This window comes from Apteryx mantelli, chromosome 13, assembly GCF_036417845.1.
Source record: "Apteryx mantelli isolate bAptMan1 chromosome 13, bAptMan1.hap1, whole genome shotgun sequence".
Taxonomy (NCBI): Eukaryota; Metazoa; Chordata; class Aves; order Apterygiformes; family Apterygidae; genus Apteryx; species Apteryx mantelli.
Window position 1 is genome coordinate 865,147 of NC_089990.1, and position 20,210 is coordinate 885,356.

Sequence of the window (20,210 nt, forward strand, 5' to 3'; positions counted from 1 at the left end):
CTAACAGGGAACTGCACTTCTTTTGCTGGTAGTTTGCACAAATGTGCCGCGCTTGCAAAATTAAAAGGATGCATGTATTTATTTCTAGATGTACTGGGTTGCATCCAAGTCTTCTGCAGTTTCCCACCACTGCATCGGGCTGAACAGTCTGTCATTTTGAGAAAGCAGGTGTTTGGCATTTCTACAGTCTGTGAGCAAACAGGGAATTGAAGTAATTTGCTTTAAATCTTATGTTTCAGTTTACTTATTACTTAATTACAGTTCAACAAACACATAGCCAATATAGAAATCCTTAAAGCCACCAGAACACCATACTCAGTATAGGGAATCAATATCTTGGAACAGTCTGGCCAAAAGTTTAAACGCCAAAACAAACAGGATGTCTACTTGCACATTTTTAACATCTGCATTTACCAAAGTTACTAAATGCCACAATTTGGTTGAAGAATGCATTATACATATCCATTTTTAGAGACAAATTATTTTTCAGCATAAAGCCAAAGTAACCAGTCAAGGACTGAGTATCACCACAGTTGGTCCAAAGTCGAAAGGCACTACTCTCCCATTTTTACCTGCTGCCAGAAAAAGTCAGTATCTACTTACATTACTGTACCTATTCAATAAACTCCTAAATTTCAACCTTCTACATGTTTCAACAGTTCAAAATGCCAAGAACTTGAGAGCATTAATCCCAATTTTGATAAATCTAGGAAGGATACTCTAGGATTCTCTACCGTCTTCCCCTTTCTGTCATTATTTATACCCAGGCTCCTGAATTGGAGAGTTCTCTACCATGTGTCCAGGAAACTTTCTACACTTTTGCACAAGGTAAATGACAAAAGGCAGTGGAGATTCAGAAAAAGACTATGTACAGAACTATGCTATTTAGCTAACGCTGTCTAACTCTTCGTTTGCAAAAGTTACACCGCTCAGACTCTAATATAAAAGGAAGTATTGTCAGAATACCCCAATTTTTCTCTGCAGCCGCTGCATCATTACACTGGGTTTTCCAGTTCCAGCCTGACTTTCCTAACCGGCACAGCTAGCAAATTCTGTATTGAGGCTGTGCAGGGCTGGAGCCGGAGCAGCCGATCTCACGCCAGTAAAGCCGCGCTCCTGCAATGCAGCAGCCGAGCTGAATCAGGAGCATTACTCAGAGCGAGCACGGCAAAGCAGGGAGCTCCAGTTCCACAGCTTTTCCTTCAGCTTTACACTGATCCCAGCTTGACCACAGCATTTTCAACAGGGACAGTTCAAACCTGTCCAGACACCTGTGGCCTCGCTTGGCCATTAACTCTCGCTATCCCCTGACACGCTCCGAGAGGCATTCCGGGAATATTCCAGACAGGCTGTACCAGGCGGGCTCTGAGACAGGGGATTATTCTGAAGGGACACAAGGGAAGCTTCAGCTGGGGTAACGGCCACACGGCATGAATACAGACCATTTGCAAAAGCATATCCACCCCCTCCCTTTTTCGGCTTTTGCCCTGACCAAGGCTTCGCGCCCCGCTTAGCTGATACTGTGCAAATGAATGGGAATGCTTCTAATTTCCGCGGGACAAGAGGACAGACCCAGGCTCAGCGGTTTCATGGCTGGGAGTTTAGTCTGAAGCGCTGCTGTCCGTGCTGATTTTTGTCAGGGTGCCTCCCCCATGAGGAAGGTTAATGTGCGTCCGCGCCTGCGGATCAGAGGTCTGGCTCAGCACTGCCGGGCGGCCCCGGCGGCCCCAGCCACGCACACCAGCACGCTTCCCTCGCAGGCGTCCTCTCACTTGTATCCGAACCCCACGCTACCTGTCACTTCCTTTTTTACATTTTGGTGCTGCTTGTCGATTACTGTGGCTAAAATTCTGCTTTTGGCAAGAGAAAACCTGTTGCGTCTACAGTAATTATGAACTGTGAGTCCGTGGTGACTGTTAATGATTACTCTGAGACAAGATCTTACAACTTTGAGTCGTTAGATAACAGACAAGATCTAAACAGACAATCACCATAATTAATGTTTTACGTTCAAGGAAGGAAACTCCCTCTCCTGGCGAAGCCCCCATCACCTTCGCTTCTTAGCCGCTTCGGGACACATCCCGCAACACTGCTGAGCGACCGAAATGAATCGGCAGCTATCGCTGTGCCGCTGATGGCGAAGGGCTGCCTAGAAGACAGGAATTAAAGGTATTTAGGCAACTAGATGGACAGTTGTCCCAATTTCATATCTACGTTCCTGTGCGGATACGGCTCAGAGAGGAAGGCCTAGAATTTTAGGTTCTTTAACGATAAAAACGGACCGGGTACATCCATGAGAACTGAATCAAGCACTACCTCGCACGGGAGTGCAACGGCCACTTCGGGAGCGGCAGCGGGACTCGGGAGGCAGCGCAGTGCTCAGCACTGGTGCGGCTCCAGGCCTGGGCTGCCAGCGGCCAGCCAAAGCGCTCTGCCCCGTCAGGCGCCGTTTTCATTCGTTCCTACGAGATCACACCGACAGCCTTGGTCTTAAACCGAACAAAAGGAAAACCCTTCACTGCACACAAGACACTCTGTGTTTCCTTAGCTTTCAGGGGGGTTATCTGTGCTTTTGGAGGTTTATGCAGTTTCTGGTTACTTCTTCCCTTCCTCCTCTGCCAGCTAGTTTCGCTAGGAAGGGTCTGCTGAACCAGCAAAATCCTGTTACGTCATGTCTTTGCAGCGCCTGCATGAGAATTTATACAGATTGAAAAGGGGAAATGGCTTTGACCAAAGCGATGAAGAGAGAGAAAGCATTTATGATAACAATTTACACTAACCCTTTTGTTTTTTGTTTTATTTTTGCTCTAGACTTAGCAGAGTTTTTCATCTTTTTGTAGACTATTAGCATCTCAGAGATACGTAGTGCCGCCTGTTTCATTCATACTAGTTTTCGTCATTACAGTCATCCAGATGAGGCTATTCCAGTCACTGGCTTTGGTAACAAAGAAGCTCTAAGTTATTCTTAATAGCAGGGCATCAGCTAAGCCCATTAATACCAACTAAATCAGCCAGCTACCAACAAAACCAGCATATACGATTAGACTCTGCACAACAGATTTTCTTTTATTTGTCTTCACTTAGTCTGATGCAATCGTAGCATTTACAGCTAGTGTGCTAGCAAACATTTTTGGCCATATTTTAACAGACATTTGTAAAAGTGGAAAAGATGCGAGAAACGACACAGGGAAAGAGTTATCTACAGCTCTTGGGGAAAAAAACCTGAACAAAAAGAGTTCAGCAAACTGTGAAAACATACAGGACTGCACAGTTTCAGATGACAGCAGAACCCAGCCCAGAAATATCGGATGGACTCGGTTGGCACTTCCGAACAAGCGAGCCCCTTTGCATTCAACTGGCAAATCTCATTATTAGGAAAAAAAACCCAAGGTAAGTGAAGGACTGCAGGCACTGCTGCTCGGAGAACCCTTCCTCCAGCGCTGGGCCGCCCCAGGAGCACGGGCCGCCCCGAGGCGCCGCGCTCCACCTGCTGCGCGGGGGAACAAACCGCCGCGCGCCCGCCGCGACGACGAGGCTGTTGCCGCGGGGGGGACGCGGGGCCCGGGCGGCTCGGCAGGGCAGCAGCGCCCGCCGCCCGGCTCGCGAGGCGCGTCCCTGCAAGCAGCACCAGCAGCGGCAGCGGCAGCAGCAGGGGGGCCCCGGGCCTGCTCCCGCTCCCGCTCCCGCGCCCCGGGCGGCTTTTGCCGCTCGCGCCGCTGCAGCCCAGGCACGGGGGCGGCGGGCAGGCGGGCGGGCGGCGGCGGCGCGCTGGGCCCCGCGGAGCAGGGCGCAGCACGGGCTTCCCGGGGCGCCGCGGGGACGAGAAGCGGCTCATTGTTCCATTGTTCCCGCCCGAGGCGGCGCCGCGCGGCCACGCTCCTGCCGCAGAAACCTACTACCGGGGGGGGGGGGGGACGGGGGGGGGGACACCACCGCCGCCGCCGCCGCACCCCGCCCCGCTCACCTGCGCCGCGCCAACGCCGCCGCCCGGCCCCGGCCCCGGCCCCCCCCCCGTCGCGGCGCTTACCGCGGATGGCGGCGATGAGCGCGTTGCCGTCCTTAATGACCTCCTTGATGAACTTGTTGGTGCGCTCCAGCTCCTGCTCGTAGCACTTGAGGCGCTCGCGGAAGTCGGGGCTGTCCAGGTAGCAGTCGCTGAACTCCAGCGGCGGGTGCCCCATGGCGCCGCCGCCGCCGCCGCTCCGAGCGCTGCCGCCCGCGGCCCCGGCGGCCCGGAGGGGCGGGGCGGCAGCGGCGGGGCGGACCGGGCCGGGCCGGGGCGGCCTACGGCGCCCTCCCGCCGCCGCCGCCGCGGGGCCCCCGCGCCGCGCCCATTCCGCCGCCCGCCCGCGTCAGGCCGCTCCGGCTCCCTCCGGTTCGGTTCGGTTCGGCCCGCTCCGGTCCGGCTCAGCCCAGGCTGCGCGGGAGCGGCTCCTCCCGCCGGGCTCGGCCGGGGCGGGCGGTGCGGGGCGGTGCGGGGCGGCCGGGCCCTGCCGCCGCTGCCGCCGCCGCCGCCGCCGCCCCCTGCCGGCGCCTCCGCCCCGGCGCTCCCCGGGCGGGGCCGCCGCCGCCGTCGCCCGGCAACAACGCCGCCGTCGCCCGGCAACAACGCCGCCCGCTGGCGGCTGCGCGCGGGGCGGGGCGGGGCGGGGCGGGGCAGCGGGAGCCCCCGCGGCGCTGGCGCTGGCGCTGGCGTTGGCGTTGGCGTTGTTGGCGTTGGCGTTGGCGTTGGCGGGACCCGACCCGACCCGACCCCTTCCGGCGGGGTCCGCGCCGCCGCCGGGGCCTGTAGTTTCCGGGCCGCCGCCGGGGCCTCTCACACAACCAGCGCCCGGAGCGCCGGCGCAGCCCGCGGCCCTCGCAGGTGTGAGGTGACGGCTCCAGTTTCGCCGTCCCTCCGCAGCCTCCCGCCGAACCCCGCCGCGCTCAGGGCGCTGGCGGCTGTTCGATGCCCGTGAGCTTCCCCGCGGCGAGGTTTATTGTTTGCCGGGCCGGTGATCCCTTCTGGATCTGCGTCGCAGCGATTAATGAGGATCTTTCCGTTCCTCCCTCGCTGGGGCCGCACGTTGCTCCCTGCGCAGGCGTTAGCGCCGCACGGCCTGGCCAGCCGGGGCCCAGGCGAGGCGGCAGAGCGGCCCGGGCGACGAGGCCACCACGCGTTACGGCTGGCGCTGTGGCCGCTTGAAGCCGGATCCGGCCAGGTGCCAGTGGTGCGCAGCAAAACCAGGGTGAGATTCTGCAAGAGCCTTTCTTGAAAGTTTTATTCTATAAAGTGCATTAGTAGATAAGGGATTACTTTAAAATGCTCTCAGAGGTCATGAAAAGGCAGTTTTTATTTAATTATCACTACAAAGTTTACAGATGAGTTGCATTTTTGCATGTTTAATAAGAGACGCTCCAGAGTCTGAGTCTTAGGTACGTTAAAATAATATGATAACAATCAAGTCATTAAGATTGTTGCCTCATCTGCTACCATCTGCCATCTCTCACCTTTCCACAGCTTTCTCGATTACCACAGCTTTTCTGCTGTGAGGTACCCCAAAATTTCCTGCTCAGCCGCCCTCATCGTCCCCTCCGAGGGGGCTCGGCCTTCCCGCCCCGGCCGCTCGCTGTCCCCTGCCCACGCGCCACCCCAGGGCCACCCTTGGCCCTGGGCCACCCTCAGCAGCACCCACGGCCCGGCTGGCGCAGGCTCCCACCCGCTGTCCTCGTCCAGCCCTCCCTGCAGGGCCCTGGGGCAGCCTCCCCCACCTCCTCCCGGCCCTCTCTGAAAATGAGCAGCCCCACGGCTTGCTTCATTTCAACACATGGAAACAGTCTGGCAAAGCCTGCTTTTTGGCCTGAATTCTGCCAGATACAGACGGGAACAAAAACTTTCAGATCAAACGTGGAAGAGTTTTTTCATAAAGTTCAACTCAAGATACATCCAAGGAAGCAAATTGAAAACACAGTGTCAATGGTTTGGGTTTTGTAATCATTGGTGTGTGCTACATAGCAGAAAATAAAAACAGAAGAATTAATTTCTCAAAAACGCTTATTCCCAAGGGTTAATTTTAGTAAAGAAAAACATCATCTCCATCCCTTCCAATGTAGTAGACATCTCCAAAACCAACTTTCTCCACTGTAACTTTAATCATCTCTGCCTTTACAAGAAAGTTCCCTTTTGAACTCGGAATCAAATATAGCTGCTATCAATCTGGCTGGAGATGTAGAAATAGTATTTGAAACTGCAGGATTTGGTCAAGCTGGAAGAATTTGAAATGGAAAATAGCACGTTGCTGTAACCTAAATCAACTGCCTTTTCAGAAAAAGGGAATGGAGTAGTGAGGATTGTTCCCAAGAAACTCAGTCATATGTATTTTTGTCTCATACACCTGAGTTTTGCTCCCTGCTGGGGCCTTTTATCACAGCTAGGCAAACACTAGTCATGCTCTATAATAACAATAGAAAAATTCTTCTAGACGAGCTGAAAGGAGCACAACTGCAAGATAACCGCGGTGTCTATATGGTGGAGGTCAGGTCGGGACTGGGAAAACCAAGGAGTACAGCACCTGGGGGACTTCTGCAGGGAGTCCCCCGCAAGGTGCCGGATGAGGGCTGCTCACGCTTTGGTCATGGGCAGTATCTTCCTTGGAGCTCCACACAGAGTTCTCCATCCTCAGGGCGACCTGGGATGGTTGGGGCAGTTAGGGCTACGGCCAGGAAACCCAGAGTGTGACGCTTGGGAGACTTTTATAAATTGTCCCGCTTACCAAGTTGGAGGCAGGACAATTCTCCAACTAACCAGTGTCTTCTTGCCTTTCAGCTAAACAGTTAGGCTCAGAGCTGGAAAAGCCGTGCTAGCCTCGTGTTCAGAGTGAGGATAGGGTTTTGTTTATGAAAACGAAGGAACTGACGGCCTGGGTCACCCTTCGCATTTTTAGTCCTTCAGCTGTCATGTTGCTTGTGCAGCGTGATTGTCTTTTGTGGCGCAGTAACTGCGGATGATGGTTTAGAGCTGGAGGCAATATAGCTTCACTTCTCAAGTCTCTTCACACCATTTCCCACACAGTTTTGATTTTTAAGCTGAGGAAATGAGGGCTTGAAGAACAGCCTTGAGAAACGGCTGGATTCCCCGCGGAACGGTCTCAACAAGTGACTCCGTCTGCGGAGCAGGTCATCAAGGAGGCGCCCGGCGTCCGGAGCGCGCCCTCCGCTGCGGGTGATGGTGAGCGAGGGGGGCGGCTGGCGCAGCGCACGGCGGGGCTTCGGTCCGGAGGGGCCCTGGTGCCCTGGCGGGCCGCAGAAACCTTGCGCGTCCCGACAGCAAGTGCGGAGCAGCCCCGCGCTGCGGAGCGGCCGCGGAGCCCCCGCCCGCCCGGCGCCGCCCGGCCCCGCGGCTGGGGGCGGTGCCGCGCGTTGCCATGGACGCTCGGCCCGTCGGTGACGCCTTAGCCGCGCGCCGGCTGATGACGTCAGTCCCCGTCTCCACGTCGCCTCCACAGCCGCGGCGGCGGGGCCAAGATGGCGGCGGCGGAGGGGAGCGGGGCTGGGGGCGCCGCCAAGCCGCTGGTGAGCGTCGCGGGCAGGGCAGGGCCGGGTCGGGTCGGGTCGGGTCCTCCGGGTAGGGGCGGCCGCGGGCCGGGCCCACCCTCGGCGCGGGGGGACAAGGCCTGGGGCCGGGGCGGCCGCCGGGGTGGGGGGACGCGGGGCCAAGGCCGAGGCTGAGGCGCCCCCCGGGGTCGGGAACGGGCCTGGGGCCGAGGCCAAGGCGACTTCCCGGGCAGGGGCCGGGGTAGGGCCCGGGGCGGCGGTCCCCCTTCCCCGCGGCGGGGCCGCCCTGCCCCGAGCCGCTGCGCCGCCGCCCCCCTGCGCAGCGCCGCTTTGGGAGCGGCCAGGCCGCTCTCTGGTCGCTTCCCCCCCCTCCCCCCCGGGCGCCCGAGCGCTTTAACGCTTCCCCGGCTTGGCGGAGGAAAGCAGCCTTATTCCCACGCGGTACTTCAGAATCTCCACTTTATGCTGAGAAAGCCAATGTGTACAGTTTCTCATTAACGGTTTTCCCTTGGAGTCCGTGAAGGTGCCGAGCATTTTCAGACACATTGCTGTTGTTGTACAACTATCTGGCCTTTTATTATAATAAAACACTTGCAAGCTCTCTAATTGCCTTTAGTTATTGCTGTCTAAATGAGGGGAAATCCAAGTCACAGAGGCATAGCAGTTACTGAGGAGGACAGAAATGCTTTGCACATTATAGAGCACCTTTTAGGCTGTGAGCTGTTTAAATCAGCCAGGCCTTGGCTGGGCTCCATTGTTGATCTTGTTATTTAAATGTTGTATCTTACAACTCTGAGCTGTTGCTTTTATCTTAAACTCAGTTGAAAAACACCTGAAGTGAATATGAGCTGGTTTGTATTTCTTTTTTTTTAAGGCTTTTGTAAACATTTAGTTTGCAGGTCTCTCAGATGTGTCAATATCTGAAGATATTCCAGTGGAAGGGGAAATTACTGTTCCTGTTGGATCTCGCTCTCCTGATGAAGACTACTCCACTCTGGATGAACCTGTTAGGGATACCATTGTGAGTTTGTATTCTGTGCCTGTATCTATAATAACACGTGTTTTACTGATCTTTTGTGCCAAGTGTTACACAAAAATTGTCTTTTTTCTCCCTTGACTTTTACTTTTTTTGAGGGGTACCTTTGTAAAACAAATTCTTGTGGGTAAAAAAAATCTAAATTACAACCCCCAAGTATCTCTGTGATTTGAAAATCCTTGCAAGTGTAGAAGTCTCAGATGCTGCTTGGGAGAAAGCTGCCCTAATAGGATTTTTTTTGGTGATTTTCTTTTCCCAGAGGAGCAAACAAATTATTGTTCTTAACTGGGTGTTATTAAAGGAGAGTACATTATTGTGGTTGTTAAGGAGTGTAGAAAACATAGGCATTGTTTGCTGCAGGGGATGCTACAGAAATTTTGGGGTTAGATCCTATCTTGATTTAAAGTTCATACTGCTTTCTGCTTTGTTTTGGGTGTGATCTGTAATTTCTGTTAAGTGGTATATTAAAACTGTCTCTCCTTTATTTCAGATGAGAGATCTAAAGGCTGTTGGGAAGAAATTTGTGCATGTCATGTATCCGAAAAAGAGCAGTGCACTCCTTAGAGACTGTACGTATCAGATTTTCAAAACCTTGAAAGGGTATATTGCCTACAGACTTTGCTTTGAAAAGGAAGAATTCACTGGAATGGGAAATCAAGTGTCCGTTTTATGTTCTTTCTGTTGTTTTGGAGTGATGAATAATGAAAAATTGGAGTGGTATCAAGCATCTTTTAAAACAAGACGTGTCAATATATAGAACAGGTAACTTTAAGAGTTAGCAGGCTTTGAATAAATTATATATATTATTATATACAGAATATGATGCAAGATGCTAAATAAGAAAATTATAAGGAAGTTTAATATGGAAAATGATGTATCAGGAGCTGGAAAAGGATGCTTTATCACTCCAAGGAAAAAACAACTGAACGTTGTTCTGTGATGTAATTTTTTTTTTCCCCTTTACCTACAGGGGATCTTTGGGGCCCCTTGGTGCTTTGTGTCTCGCTTGCACTGTAAGTACCTGCATTGGGTGGGTTTGGTTTTTTAGTCTTTTACATTGCGGAAATGAGAATTTAAAGATTTCTGATTACATGTGTTGAAGTTAAGTTTTTCTGATGCATGTCTGGTCTTCTACAAACAGTGCTTTTTCCAGGTTTTCTTACAAAATGCATTTCTGACACTTAAATCCCATTAAGACCTTCCTTCTTTAAATTTAGAATTTGAGGGCAAACTCTTCCTAATCTCCTGTTTTAGGAATGACTTTTTTGAAAGTTGTTCTGATTCATGTTGTTACTGGTTCTAACACATTTGGCCAACTTCCTTGATCCTGAGCTGCATGCCAAAGCCTTTGTTTAACTAGGAGCTGCAGCGTATGTACCAGGTACCCGGAGAACTGATGGAAAAAGACTGTTGGAGTAGTTCATAGGCGGAAGACGACTGTGACCCCTGGGGTTATTGGGCAGATGTGTGCGGATGCATGTGGGGGTAGGACAGGAACGCTGGTCTCGGTCCCTGTGGCATCACTGCAGCCGTAGCAGAGGTTCAGGTTACCCACCGGCCTCTGTGCAGCGAGGCTGCGTTGGTGTTGGCCCAGCATGAGGTTTAACGTGCGCTTGGGAGGTGTGTGTGAACTCCTAAAGAGCTGTAGATAGGACATCGCGTTCTAATATTTGTTCCTTACTGTATTCAGATGAAATGTTTTATGCTTTATATGCAATATTCAGAAAAAAAACAAAACCATGTGCCTGATACTTCTGCAATCGTAAAATATTGAAAACTTGAATTAGCTCAGGTAAGCGTATTTGCTTACTTAGCTCTTGCATCATCCAGAGAAGGGAGATGTAGGGTATGTTCAGGTCTTAAAACATAAGAGTAAATATTTACTTTGCCTTAGGAAGAAACTTTTTTTTTTAAAGGTGCATGTTGCTTTCTTCCTTCTTTCATTGCATTGAGCTTTAAGTTCTTCATGTTATTGACGATGTTTTTATGTGAAATGCTTACAGAGATGGTAAGGACCGGGGAGGGTAGGAGAAGCAAAACCTGGAAGCATGCAAGGGAGATTCCTCTTTAATACCCTGAATTCTTTCTTCAGATATGGAGAAACTGAACATTTGGGGAAGGGTTCAAAATAAACTTTCCTGCGCAGTAGTTTTGTTCAGAATGGAGAATGAAGGAGTTTTAGTGACATGTGGAATTAGTATTACTGTTGCACTTTAATCCTACAAAATGTATTTTTTTAACTGATAGCTACAAAAAGCTTTTTTTTTTTTTTTTTTCTGCCTCCAATGTGTAAATTGTGATAGCCTATTCATACACGAATGAGGTCCAAAGTTTTTATTCCTATTTCTTGTGCTTCCTAGAAAGCTTCTGTTTCCCTCGTGGAGAGGAAGGACTGAGACCAGTCGAAGGAGGAGTCAGATTAAGGCATTCTGAATAGCCCTCTGAAGGGGTGTGTCTGCCTGTCTGTCCCTCCCTCCCTCTGTCTCCCTGCAGATGATGGGGGAAGCGCAGGGGAATTAGTCTCTCAAGGCTTGTTTTTTGCTAAGCTGTAAAAGGACGTGCTCTAGAGTTGGCATGCTTAAAAGCATGTCTAGTAGTTCAGCTGTGCCAGTTCGTCTAACAAATGTTATTACATCTGTCAGCAAATCTGCATCCCACGTACATACTCAACACACAAAAACCATTTAGCAAAGTAGCTATATCTGCAGTGTACAATATAATTTAAATCTTCTTCAAATCAGCACATGCTCACTTTTCTAGGTTATACATGTTGCATGTATCCTGGGGTTATATTAAGCTTTCCTTAAGGTTTGCCTGTTTTATCATGCAGTGCACTGGCTGCTTTGAGAGTTTATCAAACTCTTTGTGCTTAGTTTTTATCGTCTAGCCTGTTGTCTGTGATTTTATTCTCCTTTATATTCCTATACAGTCCACAAAAACAAGTGGACTGAAGTGCCCTCAACTGAGCAAAAAACATTTTTCCTTTTCTATGCAAAATGGAGGATGCTACCAAAAATCAGAAAACAGATGGAAAAATAACTGTTCTGCAACTTACTTGGGAACCGGTCTCAGACTCCTAATTTGTCATCTGTTCTTAGTCTGCAAAAACCCAGTCATCAACTGTAGTTGACTTTTTGTTTCTGTTACCTTCAACAGGATGCTTCAGGGTGGATCAGCCGATAGCAAAGATGATGGAGGGCCCCAGTTTGCTGAGGTCTTTGTCATCATCTGGTTTGGTGCAGTTGTTATCACACTAAACTCAAAGCTGCTTGGAGGAACTATGTGAGTGCTGGTTTACAGTAGCAGTTATAATGCTCCAATTTATGGAACTTCTGTGGTGCTTTGGTCTGACTTTCTTTCTGTTTGTCACTTGTTTCTAGATCTTTTTTTCAGAGTCTGTGTGTTCTGGGTTACTGCGTCCTGCCCCTGACGGTAGCGATGCTGGTGTGCAGGCTGGTACTGCTAGCAGGTTCTGGGACTGTCAGCTTTGTTGTACGTCTGGTTGTAGTAATAGCTATGTTTGGCTGGTCAACATTAGGTAAGTGCCCGTTAGCACTATAACACTGCGATGTGCATTGAGTCGTGTGGTGATTAGAGGTAGATCTACATGCACTCTGCTGTATAAAGCCAGAGGGTTTTGTAGTTGAAGGTCTGCTTCCTAGGTTGGCAAGGTATTGTAGAAATAGTTCTTCCAATCCTTGCGTTGGCAGAGATTCAGCCTCTGCTTCCATTTATTTATTTATTTGGGGGGAGGGGGGTGCCTTATGCAAGTTGCCCTTGGAGGAAAGACAATAATTTAATATTAAACTTGATGTGAGCCTCGTGGTGGTCTTATTCTGTGATCTATGTTCTAAATACCATTAGAAAACACTAAGTTCATATAGGTGCATTTGCATTATTTCTTCTTGTTCTTATTCTGTAAACCTGAATCTTATTAGTGTCAATCAGCATTTATCTTTCTATATGATAAAGGAAGTTTTAACTCGTGGTTAGAGACCATTGGAACTGAGCAACGGAATATTCAATTTTACTCTGTCTTTAGACTTAACATTGTAATGCAGATCCTAATGTAAAATTGTTAACATCTGCAGTGAATTGTATGTTTGTAGTTTTATCCTGTTCATGTTTCAAGTATTTTTCTTTTTCTTTGTCACCAGCATCTACGGCTTTCCTGGCAGACAGCCAGCCTCCAAACCGCAAAGCTCTTGTTGTTTACCCCATCTTCCTCTTCTACTTTGTTATCAGCTGGATGATTCTCACCTTTACACCTCAGTGACATCAGATCAAAAGACTCTAATACAGACTGAAGGTTTTCATGAATGCTGCAGTTAATCGTGGCTTTATCTCTAATTTATATATATGTATAGATAGATATTGTAAAAGAACAGGTTGTGGGATAAAGCCTGAGAACTGCGAAATTGGTCATTTGTCTGTCCCTCTTCTTGAAAGATGCAGAAATCCAGCTACTGCGATTTTTATTTAGCCCTGTTCTGTAGTTAAGTTCTAAATAAAAAATACCCGCTATGACAGGGACTATTCTGCCTGAAGAATAGAAGGGGGAGACCTTGGAACTTCTTGAAGTTTGATAGATGAAGAGGAAGTTATAGGATCACATGACTTAGCAGAATTCTTGCTTGTGCTTGGATTCTCCCTGAAGATGAATATGCCTTATGAAACAATAGAACTTAATTGCTGTTATGTGTTGGGTAGGTAAGATATGTGTTTGACTCCTGTTCTTTTTTTGATTCATTCATGTACGGAATGGCAGGATGTATGTTAAGTACATCATAGGACCCTAAACTTTCACTTTGAGATCGGATTTTAGTAAAAAAATAAGTTGGGTCCATTTTGCACTTAACTGGAGCTGGGCAGAAGGGAACTGCCTTTGCTTATATTAATGTATTGTATATTTATGTTTCAGCCACTTCACATGTCAAGAAAGTGTTTTAACCAAATGCCTTGAACACTGTAGTTACACTGACTGATCCATGTATCTTGTGAGAAGGGAGTGTGTTTACACTGGATAGTTACAAATTTTTTCTTGTGACCCTAGATTAGAGAGTCAAAGTCCTGGAGGAACACTCAAGACTGTTTTGCAGCAGGGACCTAGCTATCGCTCTGCATATTTACAACGGAAAATTGAGCGTCTGGAGAGTACAAAGTAATGTATATACAAAAAGTTTTTTGTGAAGTGAGCTTAGGTTTTGATACATGAGGTCTTTGGATGCTAACATACCAAACAAGGACTTAAGCCCAGAAGTTTTAAAAACAGGCTTGAGGACAGAAAATAAATTAGTTTGATCGAGGTAGTGGCTGTTATGAAGTAGGATATAAATTCCGGTCTTTACTTATATGTGACTTTCATTTGGTTGTTTACATGGACTGTGTTTCAACATAAACCATACAATTTTGCAAATTGTTTCTTCTTGCCTCTAAAGAAAAATAAGAAACTTTTCTATGAACTCTTTGTCTAATACTTTTTATAAAAGGAGAGGAGGCTTTCTTCTGTGATACTGTAGGTACGCCTATGTAACCTGCCTGGAGAACCGGGTGCAGGTGTGCCGTTTGTGTTCGAACCTAGAAATTGAGACCTGGCTCTTTAAAGATTGTACAGAAGTTATTTGACGCCTATTATTTTCAGTAAGCAATACAAAGAAAGAGCTTTGGAACATCTGGGGGTGAAAAAGCTGCTGGTAAAATGTCAGTTTTTCTGAAAATGAGCATCATATTTCCTTGCTCTTGTGGTAATGCAAATAGACCTGAAATTGATTAAGTGGATCCTGTTGAGATGTAAATATGCCTGATTTATGTTTAAATATAAAAGTGGAGTTTCTGCTGTAAACACTACAAATACTTTAGTTGGGATGGAAATTTCTAAATGTGTAGATTTAAAAGTACATTTTGCATTTCTGGGAGTGAGGAGAAGAGGGAAAGGAGAGAAAAAATCAGTTACGTTCTGCAGGGACCATTGTTTGATGCAAAACAGTTGTCATCAGCGAGTGTGTGAAGCTGAAAGCTGGTTTTGCTGCCTTCCTTAAACCTTGGTATGTATCTGCTCTTCATTGCTGCAAGAGGAGCTGTAGCCTTTCATATACTTAGGTATAAAAATAGAAATGGGGAATTTTTGAACTTGCATAAATTATTACTGTTACAGAATGTGAATTTTCAAGTGTGCAGTTGTCAGTTCATCTAAACATTCGTTTAGCTTTATGAAGCTGAAAAGAAATAGTCAAGGGAAAAAGAAGGATAGTAAAGCTATTTGCTAATACAGTTGGATTCTTTGAGCCAAATTCTTTTCTACTGCGGTACAAGAATTGAACCCTGCTTCTGTAGGCACCCTTGGAATTCCATCTCTGTAGTATGTAATTTCCAGTGTGTCTTGTGACTTAAGCTGATGCTACATCTGAAAGATATAATTGGAGTAATAATTAATCCAGCATCCTTCTGAAAAGGAGGAAGACGATTTTGAAAGAGGAATTAATAAAAATAATCAGTTTTTTCCATACTTTTTTTGACTTATATCCAAGCCTCATGATGCCTTTTTCTGTAATGTACTGCTCTTGGCTTATGTTGGGGGGAGGGAATTATTTTTATATTTACTAGATTTATTTTAAACTGGCTGTTGAGGTTTTTAATTGAGAGGTGTTTTTAATGTGAAAAAGTAGGTACCAGTTGGATGGTGAAGGTTTGGTGTTTTTTTTTTTTTTTTTTTTTTTTTTTTTTGTTTTTTGGCTCAAGGCAATCCTTTACTTTGGAAACTATCACTTTCTAAAGCAGTAAAATCTTCCAATATATTTATATTGCTAGAGACATAACTTGCCATGAAGTTTTAGCTGGCAGGATGCAAATAGGGAACTAGATTTTTCTGAGACTTCATGCCTCCAGAGGAATAAAGTTACTTGTCTTGTGTGGAGTTCTTTGTTTGTTTGTTTTTCTTCATTGTTTTCTCTAGAAAAGTGAGTAGAGGATGTTTTTGTTCTCAGCCTGGAATTCTTCTTGCTGTAGTTCACTGTCAGATTCACCCTGCTTCTCTGAACTTTGCGTTGTGTGAAATGTGATTGATGCCAATAAGCTTAGAAGTATGCAGTGTATCTTGTTGAAAATAGTGTCCCCACTACAGTAGTATAACCAGTTCTGGTAAAGCTTCACTAAAGCTGCCTTGGCCTTTCTGCTTGAGGAAGATAACCTTTTTATTTGAAACTTTAGCCCTTTTTGTAGATAAAGTGTTACTGCTTAAAGAGGCTGAGAGAGCAAGCCTCTCTGGTAATGAGCATAAATTGATGGACTGAGGATTAACTGTCTTGTGTGACTTAATTTAAGAAGCCAAAACTAGAATTTGTTCCTCAGCCAAACTTTGTTCTGTAGAGTCACTGCTTTTATTGAATCACCTTGCCCCTTAGCAGACAGGTGGTTCCCAAAGCAAACTAGATATAGGCACATTAAAGAATGATCGAAAAACTTCAGGTTTAGGCAAGTGAAGTACCTCAAGCTTATTTGATGTTCACAGACTGCTCAGAATTCATATTTATGATATTCCTTTAAAGTAATGGTACTGTATGAAAGAGTTGAGAGTGCCTGTTCCCTGAATGGTGCTTTATCTTCTTCAGCCAGTTATATAATGTAAATTGTATCCACTGTATGGTGGGGTTTTTTTAGTATTTCTCCAAAAATGCATCCTTACAACCACAACCATATTTTATTTTATGTTATGAAAATGTATCTGATAATTCAACTGTGCTTTCCAAGGTAAACCTTTTTGGTTTAAAGCTGGCTGAGGGAAGAGTAGCAAGGGGAAAAACAGACTTCTTGCCTTAATGAAGTGTTTAACTTTTCTGTAGGGTAAGCAGATGATCTCATGACACATAAACCAGGCTTTCTTTCCCACTAAGATTTTGATACAATTTATCACTTGCAGTTGCTGTATGTGTTTGAATTTCATTTTGATGAAGACCAATGAAAAGGCAAATAACTTGTTTTAACTTTAATAAATTAAAATACTCTGAAAAGGATGTGGACAGTCTTATGTGTGGATTGAAAGTACTGTGTATGCTGAACTTCTGGCAGCCTGTGTTAGTGTTAATCTTTAAAATTGGTTATGTATCCTGAGGGACCAGGGTCTGGCTGTGTTCCGTGGGAGGCAGCTCCTTGGGGTGCAGAGCTCCCCTCTTCCAAGGCGTTGGGGCTCTCTAAAAGGACTCCTGTGAGTACTTGGTCCGAAGGAAGGCATTTCATGTGCCCTTTGGGCAATATGGGGTGAATTAAAAGAAGACGGGGCAGAAAAAACAGCTGAATTCTCTACTCTTGTACCTACGGAGTGCTTTTAAGCATTTAAGTTGTGTGTATGTACATTGGTACATTAGTAGCTGTTATTAGAAGCACCAGTATAAGGTGCAAATCCTTATTTCCCCTCTCTGCTAGAACATAGCTGCTGTTACAGACATACGAATATTTGATGTTCTTATGTTTTACCCAGTTGTAGTAATGTTTTTAGGAGCTAAGATCAGAATTTTGATCTATGTATATTGGGCCTTTGCAATACACCTTGATGTGCAGTAGGGAATCCAGCATTTTATCATTCTGGGGGAAAAGAAATCCCACCCTAAAATGCTTGTTTCGGGTCCGTGACGAGGTGGGCCTGAGAGTCAGTGATGCTCGGGTTCTGCAAAGACAAGACTCTGAAGAGGAGCTCTATGTCGGTAAGCCCGACCAGACAGAAGGGTGAGAATGTCCCCAAGTCCCTGCCCGCTGTTTCTTCCTGGTCCGGTGTCCAGCAGTCGGTAGAGCTGGAGCAGAATGCGTCAGGCAGGCCGGTGCTCCACAGCTGTGAGGTTGAGCGATGGCATCAGTTTGCTCGTGCTCAGGTCTTGCCTTTGCTCCTCTCTGGGCACCCAGACTCTGCGCGGCTGAATAAACCGCTGAGCTGGCCTGCCCTTAACCCACGTTCGTGCGGGCGGTCCCTCGCTGTCCTCGCCTGCTGCCGTGGGGGACGAAGGTCTCAGTAACCGTATAAGAGAGACAAATGCGCCCGAGTGATTCTTACTGGCATTAAGTACGCAGTGATTAGAGGTGAGGAAACGAAATTAAAGGTGTACGGATATGGAGGGAGCAGGAACTTGATGGGAAGGTGGCTTGATAAATAAGTGTCAATTTAAAAATATTACTGACTAGTACTGGAATCTGAGGCAATAACCTAAAGGTATGTCTGTGGTCTTCCATTGCTCCATGGTGCTGCAAAGGGCATTTTCTCCAGGAGCCTGACGTGTTTGCTGGAGAACTTTTTGTTTGAAAAAGGTGGCAGCGCTTTGGGGGAGCCCTTTTCACTCGCTTTTTAAAAATGTGCCAAAATTATTCTGTAGTTACTTAAAGAAGCAAAAGGTACATAACTAACGACACCTTTAAATGCTGTCAGTTTTTCAGCTGGAAAAAAAAAATCTCCTGTTGGTCACAAGAGGGCAGCATGACCTTGCAGTCTCTTAAAAAATACTAACGGTAATCTAGACAAAAGGGATTCTTTTCCCCTTTTCCTTGCATTTTATATTTCCATAGAAAGAGATTTAAGATGTGATAACCTGCTTTTTTAATTTTTTAGTGAGAATAATTGCTTGTAGTTAGTCTCAAGGAAATGAATTCTGAAGTTCCAAGTTGAGGCACAACCAACTTTCTAAAGATACTCACAATTTTGAGTCTGACTTGTTTTATGCTATAGAGTCTCTATCTAGTTTGCCTTTTCTATAATATTTATTGTATTTTTAGCAAGAAGATTGCTTTTCATTTAACAAGGGGCAAACTTTTTAAAAGGACTGTTTATTATGGCAATGGGGAAATCATTAAATGTGTCTTTTTCCCCAGGATGATAACTATCAACATATGCCTTTGAGTAACTTGTTAGAATTGTGTATAGGAAATCATTAAGACTTTTGCATTACTGCCATCTATTAGTCAATGTATTTATGCGCTAAATCATAGTGGCCTGTTACACTTCTGCAAATCTTGAAACAATTGCTCAGTGCAATTGATTTTACCCTTGCCCAAGTTATTGTTAGGTGACAAACTGAGCAAAATTTTAAGATACCCAGAGGCAGGAGTTATTAGATACTTCTAGATCCTTGGTGCTTTAAAATTGGTCTTAGATAAATGCATAGTAAATTTTGTTGCTGGAGCACTGTTAGAGTAATCCAAGCAGCTTGTCTTGCATATTAATAAGAGATGTTATCAAGGGTATCCAAAGCGTCAAAAAACTTGACCTTTTTGCAGAAGTAGTGTTTGCAATCTATGTAGCTTTGCCTTTGGAAGCAAAAATGTTGCACCTGAAAGAACTGTTCTGAGGAGGCCATCGCTATATAGAGGAATACATTGCTCTAATTTAACAAAGAATGTGTCAGGGATTTATCTCCTATCCCCAAACTGAAAGTTTGCCTCCAGGTCACTGTTTCAAATTCAGCTTTAGTCTAAAACTTAACCACTAAAAGCTGTTAGCATTAGTTTTGTGTGGATTGAGTTTTGTCTTTTTGGAGATCAAACAAATGAAACGGGTTGATAACTGTTAACCCATAAGTGCCAGTGACAACGGGAAGATGCCGATGGATTTTGAAGTTGGCAAGTCCTCATCAGTCAGTCCTGGCAGTTGCAGCTGGGAGAACAGAAATACGGCTGACATCAGCATCGAACTCCTCTTTAAGGTAGATGTGCTGAGCACTAGACTGTATGGGTTCACCAGCCTCAGTGTTTGCAAAGTGGTAGCATGGCAATTAAAGAGAATGCTTCATATAATTCTCTAGCTACAAATAGGAGGTATTTCAAAGCTTTTTCAGGCTTCTCTTGTCACATCAAAATTGTTCTTTTCTCCTGGTGGCCTTGACCTAGCCCAAAGCGGAGGTATCTAGCCAAAAGCTCTGAGGGCAGCAAGTAGATTGGGAAGGTAATGGAAATCTGTTCTATAATGAATCCTTCCTCTCTTTTCCACCTTTCCCCTTACAAGAATCATGTTTTGTTTCTAAAACCAGCTTTATCTTCCCGCAAAACAGCAGCGGAGGAAAATGCAGCTGAAAATAAGTTTCTGCCCAATGCCAAAAGCATTCAAGCATGCTTAACTGTCTGCTGCTGGAAGAAATCAACTTTGCGCTCCTACACTCGGAGATCCAGACTTAAGAGTGACTCTGCCCTCCTCCAGCACAGTGGAAATACAGGTGCGCTGAAAGCCTTCCTCATCGCATGCACACTGCAGCAGAGAGGGAAACTGAGGCAGTCCAAGCCCTCATCTCTGGGGACAGGCAACGGAGGCCGTGCGACTTCCCTGCTTGGCGGAGAGAGGGTCAGCCTGCCTGCAGGCGCAGGGCTTCCGCAGGTAGGCCGTGGAGCCCGGGAGGGTGGTGTGTGGCAGGGCAGCCGTGGGGAGGAGGAGGAGGAGGAGGCCCCAGCCCTGCCTCAGGGAAGGGGGGACCTCCACCTGCTAAAGGGGCTTGGGGTGGCTGGGCCTGAGCGGGGCTGGAAACATCCCACCTCCCTCAGCTCAGCAGCCGCTCCGAGGGTGGGACGCGTCTGGGGCAGCGCGTGGTGGCGGCTGAAGTCTCTTGGCAGCAAATCTGGGGAACCTTCTGCAGCCCCAGAAGTTGGATGCTTCAGTTTTTACCAACATGTTGTT

General features: G+C 46.9%; 2 protein-coding genes across 3 annotated transcripts in view; one reads left to right on the forward strand and one right to left on the reverse strand.

Moving 5' to 3' along the window:
- The window catches only part of OPHN1 (oligophrenin 1), an 89,722-nt gene extending 85,490 nt beyond the window's left edge, over nt 1-4,232 (reverse strand). For both annotated transcript variants that reach the window (XR_010885594.1, XM_067304481.1), the window contains exon 1: nt 4,028-4,232. Coding sequence is in view for 1 of the 2 variants with exons in the window: in XM_067304481.1 (XP_067160582.1) it covers nt 4,028-4,181 (154 nt within the window). In the remaining variant the exon portion in view is untranslated. The remainder of the gene's footprint in view (nt 1-4,027) is intronic.
- Nucleotides 4,233-7,473: 3,241 nt separating this feature from the next.
- On the forward strand, nt 7,474-16,578 carry YIPF6 (Yip1 domain family member 6). The gene is made up of 7 exons (XM_067304037.1): nt 7,474-7,551; nt 8,426-8,554; nt 9,060-9,138; nt 9,540-9,582; nt 11,726-11,851; nt 11,950-12,107; nt 12,727-16,578. Exons 1-7 carry the CDS (start codon nt 7,504-7,506, stop codon nt 12,843-12,845), a joined length of 702 nt encoding a protein of 233 aa, XP_067160138.1. The 5' UTR covers nt 7,474-7,503; the 3' UTR covers nt 12,846-16,578.
- The last annotated feature ends 3,632 nt before the right edge of the window (nt 16,579-20,210 follow it).